The sequence below is a fragment of the Taurulus bubalis genome, assembly GCF_910589615.1.
Source record: "Taurulus bubalis genome assembly, chromosome: 3".
In the NCBI taxonomy this organism is placed as follows: domain Eukaryota; kingdom Metazoa; phylum Chordata; class Actinopteri; order Perciformes; family Cottidae; genus Taurulus; species Taurulus bubalis.
The window spans coordinates 26,705,975-26,718,051 of record NC_136591.1 but is presented as its reverse complement, the minus strand read 5'-3'; the positions used below and the strand labels follow the sequence as shown (position 1 = coordinate 26,718,051).

General features: G+C 41.6%; 1 protein-coding gene across 1 annotated transcript in view; it reads left to right on the top strand.

Annotated features, from left to right (window-relative positions):
* Nucleotides 1-12,077, top strand: part of LOC306734199 (syntaxin-binding protein 5-like) — a gene marked incomplete at its 5' end in the record, with an annotated part of 78,274 nt that overhangs the window by 20,722 nt on the left and 45,475 nt on the right. Inside the window, 2 exon segments of the mRNA XM_079215536.1 lie at nucleotides 10,223-10,304; nucleotides 11,339-11,439. Coding sequence (XP_079071662.1) covers nucleotides 10,223-10,304; nucleotides 11,339-11,439 — 183 coding nt within the window.

The window sequence follows — 12,077 nt, the reverse complement described above, 5'->3', positions numbered from 1 at the left end:
TATCTGCTCCTCTCCATTGCCCCGCTGGCATTATATACCCCATTGTTTGGACTATCTGATAGTCTGTTTATAGATTGGAACACTGTGACCATGTTCAATATGTGCAATCCAATGAGGAATGAAGGAATTACCAGTGTCCCTTTGGAGACCATGTGGTTCATGTTTCATTGATGTCATATATTTCTTTAGTTGCATAATAAATAAGAAGTAAATACATGATTGAAAAGGCTTGCCAATCTATAAAGCCTTTTATTTTAAGAGTTAAGACTATCATAGTTGTTAATTGTTTTATTTATGAGGTACATGGAGTTATTGTTGCAACTAAAGAGGGATTTGAAATATTAGTACAGTAATATAATCTTGATAATCTATCAGTGTTCCACAACCCAAATGTCCCAAAACAATTTAGGTTTAACACTAAACATCTTAACACAGGAGATACATGCCAACACTACAGTAGTTACAGAACCTTGTTTCATATCCAAGTTAAGTTGCAGTGAAGACATTGAAACGCCCTTTTTCGATGTTTCAAATTCTTGGCAGATGACGAACATTGAAAAGAAGAGGAAGACAGAAACCCGGGGGATAATAGTTCAGGTGGGACTTAATCGGAGTCCAGCAGGTGAACATGTGGCTCGAGAGGAGACAGATTGGAACAATTGATTCTCCTTTGCAATGTGAAAAATGATGTTTTTTATGTTTTCCAGCACAGTACCAATGTGTTTGATAGTGTTGTCAACGAGCAAAGTTCTTTCCGCTCCGGCCTATTCCTCACACACATACAGGGCTTAGCCATTAGACAGGGTCGGTATACGCTTTAGCCATGCCGTGGCGAGCCAAACTGTGACATGTGTATCCTCTACAGTGGCACAGTTCAGGATAGCCGCAACGCGCTGCTGTGGTCCTGCTTGGTTGCAGGGCTGACCACTGCTGACCCGTGACTGCTCCTCTTAGCTGTGTGTATATTAAGGCTAAATGTCCGTCTTGAGCTAAATCAGACGAACCAAACATGGTTAAAGTTTCAAGGTCTATTGTGGGCTAAATAACAACAGGACTAGCAGATCTGATTAAAAAACGAATAGCTCGTTGCTTGGTGCTACATAGTTGTATGAGTCAGTGAACAATGTTAGCCGAAGCTGACGCCAAAAAAATCCAGTTAAGTTAGAAACCACAGAGGGCAGATGTGAGGAAGACTGCAGTGAGTGAGTTGAGAGCCTTTGCTTCTAACACAGGTCATGCTGTAATTGGCTAAGTGGGGCTCAGAGCGCTAACGTGTTAGCAGCAGATGGAGTCGGTGTCCTTGCAGTCATTCACAGGCCAGGACTTATGTTTAATACATAGTCACCTTGTACTCATGTGAGATATGCATGAAACAATAAATAAAAGACACAACACTGGTGGGAATTGTACTCACCCAAATCCAAACAAGTAGTTTGCTTTAGTTTGGGATCAGACTGGCTCCACTTGCTTCCTTGCTACTTCTAAATGCATAACATCTTAATATTTAAGTCCTCAGAATCAGTTCAGAACAGGCCACGACAACGCTAAAGTCCCATTCTAAGCAGTAATTGCAGCCACTTGTTACTTGCAGACATTGTTTAGCTCCATCGCCTGTTGGAATATAATCCTTTAACTGGCTTTGCATTGCTATCACAGCAGCAGAACTTATGATTTGTGTTAAGCCGCTATCTGTCTGTCACACTCTGTAAATGAGAATATTCAGACAGTTGTCTTGTCCAAGATGACCAGGCTTGTAGACTTTTCTTCATGCATTTCCTTCTCCTTCTACTGTCGCACTCTCTTCCGTCCTCTTGTTCCATTCTATTCCCCTCCTCCTCCTCCTCCTCCCACCGTCCCTCCCTACATTTCTCATTTTCTCTCCTTTGCTATGCATGCTTTTGCTGGAGGGTTTGGCCACAAGCTTGTTTTGCTGACTCGACTTTTTCCAAATTTTTACCCCTTTACTCACCCTCGCTCCTTTTCCGCTCCCACCCTCCCTTCCTCTTTCCCGCCTTCGATCTCTACAGTACAGCCAGTGAATTGCCAAACCTTTTCCCCCACTTTTATTCTGTTCATTCTCCCTCCACTCTGTCTCATCTCTCTTCAGACGTTTGCCTTGCAGTGGTCCTACATTAGCTCAGTGCTGAGTTGTCCTGCTAAAAATAGATGATTAACTGGGTTATTAACACCCTACTACTGGTCAGAACTGGCCACACTCCAGACATCAACAATCTACATTATCCCGACAGCAAGCAATGTTCACTGTGTGTAACCGGTCTCGCCTGTGCTGTTTCAGGTCCAGACTGATTCATGGACAATATTTCTTAATTGAGCCGTGATTCTAGTAAAACTGGCCACACAGCGGTTTCTGTTTCAGCACTGTGCTTCACTGCAATCAGTGAGGAAGACTATAAGAGCTCCAGAAGGATGGTGGCTGGTTTGTGTTATATTTCCTCTGCAGTAAACTCATCCAAATCGGTGTTTAAGTAAAACGTTATCTGTGTAATGTTCTTATCTTGCACTGTACAGTCTCAAGATCACACATGTGCCTGTTGCCTTCTACCTGCAATTTCTCAGAACATGTCTCATTTTTACGTGGATTTGTATTACTGCAAACGTTGAACTGTGCACCCCAGCAAATGGCCACTGTCAAGAATGTCATGGAGATGAATCTTAGGGACAGGGACTTGTGCTTCCCAAGGTGAGCGTGTGGAAGCTGAGGCAGCGACAAATACTCAGCGGCCCCATCGCAGTTTAATTGTTTGCCTGCATAATAAATCAAATGTGTCAAGGGACATTATTTATACAAGGACTATGTTAAACAAATGAATCACCAGTTTGCTCAACTCTAGGTTTTTTACTTGGTGTGTGGAGCTGTGCGTCGGGGCCTTAGGATTGCGTTTGTGAGGTATTTGCATGCATTTCCGTATGATTGCGCGACAATACCCTTGTTTTATCTTTCCCCCTTCATGTCTTTTCCATGTCAGGGTGCGTGAATCTCACAGCTTCCTCACACTTCTCTCTGTCATTGATGGATTTGCTGCTGTGCTCTGCCAGAGGGAGGGGAAACGAAAACAAATTAACATGAATACGTCTTCAGGGGCCCTTTAGAGCTGCAATGGGTAAATCTCTATAAGTCAGAGGTTGAAGACCTGCGTCCAGAGAGCGTTTTAAGCTTGCACTGTGCACCAGCATCTTGGTAGGATGCTATTCATTGTTCCCCGCTGTTGCTAAGCAACAGCTGAAAACCTGTTTAAGGGACATTTTTGCTTAAGTTAAGACTCACATTTCACTGACCGGCTGCTCAGCTCAACATATGCCATGCCCTTTCTGTACAGAGCATGTGGTCCATTCCCTCGAAAACCATGTCAGCGTTGTGAAGAGAGGTCCCTAGTGGACATGCAGGATATGCTTTTTATCCAGTGTTGCAAAGACTAGAAATAATCTAGCATGTTGTTAATCTGATACAGTACATTTCCAAATGCATGCTTTGTGACCAAAGCTTTAAGAAAGTATGGTTGCTGGAATGTGTCAAAACAATAATATATTGACTTACTGGTCCATTAAAAAGGCTTTGCAACTGAACTATCTCGATACATTATGCGCTTCAAAAAGCTATTATAAAAAAAAAAGAGATAAAAACAACATAAAATGTGCCAAGTCAGGGTGTAACGCCAACGAGGCTGACTTCAGGAAGGTAGCATAGTGGCTGGTAATAGCAGAGGGCCGGCGACAGTGCAGGGATGGATCGAGGCCTGAAGGGATGGAGATGCAGCTCCCTCAGCAGCCCTTCAATGTGATGTAAACAGCCGCAGGCAGCCAGAGGGACGGTGGGAGATGAGTGACATGGAGGCTTTCAAGCATCTTGAGGTCAAGTTTTGGGGCAGAATTATGGATGATTTGTAGGATATGAATGTCCAAAGGGGAGCTGAGTAACTGAAGTCCTTTGCAGTTGCGGTCTTTGCACAATTATTGTTTCTGGAGGCGACTGCATTGTTCCTTGTTTTTGTTGTTGTGAGGACCTTCTTGCTTTCCCCCATCTTGCTCCCGTGTCCTCCTCATTTCGTTCACGTTTTCTCTGTCCTCCTTTGACTTACATTCGTGCATTGCCTCTCTTCTGTTCCTTCTGCTTTCTGCCGCCCAGCTTTTATCGCCTCATTGCTGTCGCTGGGTCGAGTGCAGAGCAGCCTGCCCCGTGGCCCCGCCTCCCTCTCTGGCAGGGTGATGTATGAGTGGCTAGCTTTGACGTCACTTCAGGCCCAACGTCATAGCAACTCAGTGCTCCCAGGATTGCTCTTTCTAGTGCTTTCTCTCAGTGCCTCTCCCTCAGTCCTTCTACTCTTTACCCTCCATTAACCACCTCTTTCTTCTTCCATTTTCTGTCTCCTCCTCTGTGATATCTCTTCTATTTTACTGTTTCCCTATACCCGCATCCACAACGTTGTCTTGCCCGTCATTTGTCATCGCCCTGGCTCATGTTAAAACATGCCTCTCATCTTTATCCACCCTCTTCCTTGTCCCATCCTTCTGGCGCTTTCTATTCTCAACTAAAGCTCCATCCTCTCCATTTTTATATGTATTCCTCTTTCAGACATACAAATTTACAAAGGCATGACATGTTTGAAGTAAGCAGACGAGCAGCAAACCAACTTCTTCTCTCATGTGAAGTACAGGCTCGTCCCTATGCAATTACACTTATCAGGATCCACTCTCTTCCTGGATAACGCAGTTTCATAAAACCTGCAGTCTGTTTCTGACTTTACTCAGCCAATTCTCTCTGTGACAACTCTGCTTTGCCAGATGCCCAATGACTCACCTTTATTTGTCAGGAGAGTTGCCTGTGGCTTTGACAAAAATAAATACAAGAGGAGCAATATAAAAGTGAATTATCAGTCAACTTTGACTTCCAGAATAGCTCAGGAAGATTTCATCGGGCTTGAATGAAGCTGACCCACTTTCTGCTTTCGCTCTCTGTCTTCCTCTCTTTTCCCGTCTTCTTGTCTCTCGCCCATTGCTGCCTGCGGTCAGTCTGTCCACTTTTAGCGTTGGTGCAGTGTGGCAAAGAGAGGCCTCGCTTGGTTAAAATGGAATGAGGAATGCTCTTGTCAGCACTTGTGACACATCTCCTATTGAGCCTGTCCCAAGTGGATGGAGTCGAGGCACTTGAGCATAACTTTGGGTCATGTTTGTTAAAACACTGGAAACCATTTGACTATGGCAACCGATATGTCGAGGAACTTTTCCTGTAAAGGGATACGTGTCATGTTAGCATTCAGGAAGGTCTATTTTATTTTTGATGGCATTTGCAGTGCTCAGAGGACTTGAAAGGAACATTTTTGTTCAGCAGTTCAATATTACTTGTGAATCACATGAACACTAATGTTAATCTCATTCACATGTTCCTATATTTGAACCAAAAAAAACAATGTTTTCTCTGCACAATATAACAAAAGGAAATTAATTACTTCCTCTGTACATGATCATTTTTCCAGATGTATCAACATGTTTCCCCGAAGGAAATGGTGCGGGTAAAATGCATTCAATCAATAACATACAGGATAATGCACCTTCCATTTCTTTAATCCTGTGAAAGATTTTGTAAATGTTATTCTAGTGTGTCAAAAGCCAGTGATGTGAAAATAACACACAGAAATGGAAATTATGTCATTTCCCACACTAGCGTGAAATCGAGGGAAAGGTAAACTGCCAGAGGAAACATGTATATGATAGGAAATGCATTTTAACACAACAATGGTAAAATAGCTACCCTGTGTTGGAGGTTTACAAAAACAAGTAAGTAACGAGTTAAGGTTGAATTACCTTCACATCTTGAGAACAGCAGAAAGGGCATTGAAATACATAACACAGACAGAGTGGTCCATATACTACACGTTTCATTATTTTTGAGCCAACAGTCAATGATGAGCTCATTATTTTCAAACAATTAATACATGATTTTTTGGTTTATTATAAAACTATTGCAAATCATAAACCAAATATTAATTCACATTTTGGAAACAATTTTATATATATATATATATATATATATAACTAGTTATGGGAGAAACATAAATGATTTACAAATGACTATTGTAATTATTTAGAATAATAATAATTATTTTCATCATTGTAATACTTGTTCTAGATATTTTTGGAAATTCAGTCGGACTCAATCGATGTTAACTACTAAACTAAGATGTTAACCTTCTTACTCGCTACTATTTTTCATCTGTGACAAACATTTTTGTGGAAATTGTCCACAAATAAACATTCAGGAAACGTCAGGACCGGTGCATTGATTTATGAGGTATATAAGCCAACAGTGGGTGACATTAACCTTGTCCCATTAAATAACTAAGGAATATTGGTTTGAGTGATGTTTAATTTGAATGCTTCATGATTAATTCACGAAGTATGTTTTTAATTCTCACATTTTATTTTTATTGATACACAAACTTCTCGACCTCAGCCAAGATTCAAGAAAATAATTTGCATTATGTCAACTTTTTTTCTCTCTTCACTTTCCAGGTTATTTCAGGCACACATTGGAAATGCATAAAAACCTGTGGGTGTAAACACTCAAATCAAATGCCATTATGTAGAGCATTGAGACATTCTTCACTAAGATACTCTTAATGCATGTAAATACGGAGAGAGGAATTCAGAACTTTATTCTACTAACTAGTTTGTGGTGAAATTCAGTCCATGGCTAAATTCTTTGGACATTCTTTGGCACTGAAGCCAAGTCTTCTCCCATTGGACTTGATGTCTTGTGCCTTGCTGCATTTATAACATAATTATTGTGCCAACATCCACTTGAAACATGAACAAAATCAATTTTTTCCTTCTTTTTGCAGGATGTTTTTATGATCACGTCTGTGTGACCATGGATGTGCGCTTCATGATAATGTGCTTGTGGGAGGGCTGCCTCTCTTCAGAGAGAAGGCGGAGTGAGCAGTATAAAAAGCACAACCTCTCACTGAATCCCCTCTCTCGTTCTGTGACCCTGCAATATTTGCTTGCCAGGCAACATTAGTAATGAGTTTGCAATTAAGTCATTTTGAGTGAGATGGACTGGGTCGCTGTGCCCAAACCATCCTGACTCACACCGCACAGCCACTGTCTCATGTATCAACAACTTTCACAATAGAGGTGAAACATAAACTGTATAGAGAGGTTATACTATAGACTACTACAGATGTATTGGACAAATGCTAATAAGTGCATATTAAAACATTTGTCAGGCATTAAGGAAATATAACCACATGGTGACCTAAAAGTAACATTACTGCATTTTTTGCCATCCAAGTTTATTTCAGTCTTTAGGGAGCATTCATAAGCAAACTTATTGCAGATCAGTTCATCTACAGTTTATGAAGATGATTAGCCAGCTCCAGTAATTACTTGCATGTAGAACCACTAATTCAATTGACACTTCAAGGTGGTAGAGTAGCTCTTATGTTTTGGCAAACAGCAATGACACAAGCGCCACTTTCTCTCTCATCACTTTTACCCCTCCGAGCATGGAAACAATTAAAAACAGAATAATGAAAGCGTTTAGGCATACCATAGATCAATGCTCATTAAATGAGCTGATCTAAGCTAGCTGGCTGTTCCGTACTTGCACATTTTGGCCTGCATGGACGTCAGTCTGTGACAGTGCAGCCAGCAGCAATATCCTTGAGCATGGCAGCCATATAGGTCAAGTGGAGAGCACATTGGGGTCCTCTGTCCTCATCCACTGGCTGTGACAGTGATTCTGTGCGCCCTGATGATCATTTTTGCCTCTCTCTTAAAGTCAGAGAACTTTTTTTAATTTCTTGCAGTAAACTGCAATGTTGAACTGAATGTTCAGTTCATCAGTGACCTGGTGTCACTCTACATATTTCACTTTGTCTGAGGCTCCACTGCTGAGAGCTCTAAACAGCATCTCCTCTCCTCTTTTTAGAGCTTACTCTAAGGTCTCAGTTTGACCGTTGGTGGAGTTGCAGTTGTTTTGCATTGTTCTTATTTCTGACTAGATAAACAGGGAAATGTATGGATTTAACAAGTGCTTATGGACATGTGTTGTCACTATTATAAAGTAAAGTCTAAAGTGCCACTACTGTGACGGTGGGCAGGTACTGAACTGCATGTTTCCTCACTCCCAAGGATTCAACATCATGCTGTGATTTACTAAATTAAACTCCAAAGACCAACCAATTATTATTATATATGTTTTTTTGTTGTTAAAGGTTACACTCAATTTACTTTTGGGAGGTTATAGTGGAGTGATACAGACGTAAAGGTCTTGAGGGTTTATTGACAGTTGTATGTCAGATCTCATTTTGGGGAAGATTCTGATCATCATTGACTTGGTGGTAATGTATAATAGTTTAGGTCTGCTCAATCTCTCCGTGGGCTTACTAGCTGAAATCCAAAGAAGCTGGTATATTTCTCCTGGACAGGGACTCAGGGCATCACTGGCTTAGAGCTGTAGTTCTTTCATTGCCTGTCCGAGATGGGGAGGTCAAAGCTTAATCCACCTGAGAAGCTGAGGGGCAGCTTTCCACGCAGCACAGAGGCCACAGAATCACTAAATAGTAGCCACTTAATGGAGATCAACATATTGGACCAAATATATGCTAAATGTGAAGATGAATATACGTACATACTTCACTTGTTTGCTTGCTTACAAAAGCCCATGTTGTGTACCGTATTCAGTCAAAAGGAGAAAAAAAAGTGTGTGGTGCCGGCTTCGTTGCTGAGGTGGCTTTATTCATTGGTCTGGTCACAACACACCTCAGGAATGATCATATGCATTACAGCTTAATACATGACACTGGTGCCTGTCTGGGAGCTGAAGACAGAGTTTGCACTGTGGGAAAGGAGGAGTTGATTATTAGTGTTTGAATTATATTTTGAGGGCTCTGCTTGTTCTCTTGCTATTGCTATCATGACCAACATGTGAAGCAGTTTTCTGATCAACTGTAAAACAAAGGAATTTCTCTTTCCCTCAGTCTTTCGTTGTCATTCTCACTGTTTTCTGTGTTTTCTATGTGACTGCATGAAAGATACTCTTATAATGTTTAAATTTAATCTGTCTTCATAATTTACTGCACCTCTGCAGGGAATTTACAGTCGCTGGTCATATGCATAGACATACAACCTACCACACACACACACACACACACACACACACACACACACACACACACACACACACACACACACACACACACACACACACACACACACACACACACACACTAACTAATGATGAGCAATAGTATTGTCCCCAGGGTGTTACACCTCTATGTGCCCCCTGTATGAAAAATTGCCACCCCCCACCTTAGTCCTTAGAGTTGTGGGACGAATGAATGGGTGTAATCAGTAAGCTCACCCATTCACTCTCCTCAGGAAGAGCAGCCAGTAATTCTCTGTCGGTTCCTTCTCTTTTCCCTCATCTCTCTTTTTCTCGATCCTCCCACCACTCTGTGCATGTTTTCTCTCTCCTCTGCATCTTTTATCAGAGTTGCCCATCTCTGAATAACTGTATTCTCTCTCTCTCTCTCTCTCTCTCTCTCTCTCTCTCTCTTTCTCTCTCTCTCTTTCTCTCTCTCTGCGATTATTTTCTCATCTGCTCACATAATATCCACCTCTTCTGTGCTGATTCATTTATATAGATTTGAATATCTAAATTCTCCCCCTCCTTCCATTTGCTCCCCCTCAATCCTGGTACAGTTTTTTTTCCCTCGCTGCAGCACTGCCAATGTTCCTCTGTTTTGTTTTGACTTTATTTGTATTCCTCCCAAGCACTCTCTTCTGTTTAACATACAACAGTTTCTGCAATCATCTACCTGAATAATAGTGTTATGGTGCTGTTAACTGCTCTTAAAATAATAAGCTTTTTGGTAAAACTAAGCCCTATGCTGTACAATTTCAGCGTGTGGAATAGTGTGACAATCATTTCAAGAAAGGAATGTGATTGAAAGGCTCGTGGGGAGTCAGAAAGGCTGAATCCAGTCGGTGATGGATCTATTCAAGCTGTGTTGGTAGACCATACAAATCCACTATGAATATTCCACTTTACTTCCGAGCAAGTAACCATGTATCAGAGGTCACGACCTTTGAATCAGGTGTAGCCACTGTATGAATATTCAGTGCATGCCATTAACAGATAAAGACGAGTGCTTTGGCGTTGCATATGATACCGTACGTTCCTTGACAGAGAACCTGTCAGGTTTGGTCGTCCAGGCGTGGAGTGTTACTGTCAGCATGAGAGTGGAGCGGCCGTCATCCAGCTCCAGTTTCTCATCAATGAGGTAGGTAAAAAAAAACACGAAGACATTGAAGTCAGAGAAATGTTTATTACTCCAGTGAGGCATCTGCACTCACCAGTAAGACCAGCGCTGTCCACTGTGCTCTATGTCTTTCACTAATAATACTTATGGGCAGATTCATAAATACTTATCCATGGTTATTGCATTTCACCCCTTAAAATGTTCTAAAAGTAGTCCCCACTGTGTGCTATTGGAGGTAAGGATGTATGATGGTTGTACTGGTAGTGTGAAAGTAACTTGCCTTCCTTTTCTGCTTATCTCTCTTATGTCGTTGAGCAATGAGCAGTTCACTTCCTTACATGCTACTGTAGCAAGTAGGATTACACATTTGAACAAAGTCCCGTGGTATCGGTAGGGCTGGGTATTAATGGCACCAAAGTTTGCATAGAATGCCTATTTTTTGGCATATTTGATTGAATGAAAAAAGAGAAAGGAAATATGTCTTTACCTTGAACCAATTAATTGGTGGTAAAAGAAGGGGATTTTGTCAATAATACCTTTTGGTGTTATTGAGAACTTTATGGAAATAGCCAGCTGACATGCTGGGAGCATTTTAAAGGATTGAATGCCTGCAGCTTCCTGATTCATGTGGCACGTTTGAATTACTTCATCTTATTGAGAAATGCAGTTATGCTTAGTTTTGTGTGTGTGTGTGTGTGTGTGTGTGTGTGTGTGTGTGTGTGTGTGTGTGTGTGTGAGAGTGTGAGAGAGAGAGACTGTGACAATTTCAACAAACCCTGAGAGGGATGGAGATGATTTTTAGTGCCTCCTACACACGCACATACATTTATATACATCTTATGAGTCATTGCTGTTACCTGGGAGAAAGATGCCTGATTTTAAATCAATTTCTAGGGAGTGCAGCGTGACTCATGAATGTCAGGCCAACAGCGAGCAGCCTGTAAATGTGTTCATGAGTGTGACGGCCTTTCTGTCGTCATAACCTACATGTAGTTCAATGATGGTACCTGTGGTGTCTCTGAATATAACATTAAATTACCCTTTTGTTGTGACAGGGAGCTCTCGTGAGTGCTCTAGCTGACGACAGTGTTCACCTGTGGAACCTGAGGCAGAAGAGACCGGCCATCCTCCACTCCCTCAAGTTCAGCAAAGAGAGGTAAGGGCACACTAAACTGCAAATGACTAGAACGACCTCCTGCTAATACGATGTGTCCGTCTTACTAACCACTCTCTTTTTCTCCTCAATTACGCCCTCACACTGCTCTGTTGCAACATGAACTGTGTCTTTCTGAGCAGGGGCCTGTGTCGCAGTTTGCTGCCCATGTGAACTGTTAGTTCTCACTGACTGTCGTGCTGTATGCAAACAGACGGCATTTCATTTGGCAAATGTGTCTTTGCGCTTGATAAACTGTGCACAGGGCAAAGGAGGTGACATAGAGGCTGTCTATGTGGGCACACACACACACACACACACACACACACACACACACACAGACTATAAACATAAACACACACAAGCAATTAATATACACAGCGTCACACACTTTAAGATGGTGGATGGTGTGTGAAATTAAAACTTCTGAGATTCAAATCTTTGTGATAATCATTATGAGAAATACAGTTATCTGACAAATACCACCCAACTATGTGACCATATAAGGACTCAAGTCCAGGAACCTTCGGTGCATGTCGTCCCCTCTCTCACTACCTCTTTATTTACTGTGACCCTTCTATTATGTACTTTCAAGGCAAGTGGTATTATACTTTTATTATCCAGTTGGCATGTGATACCAT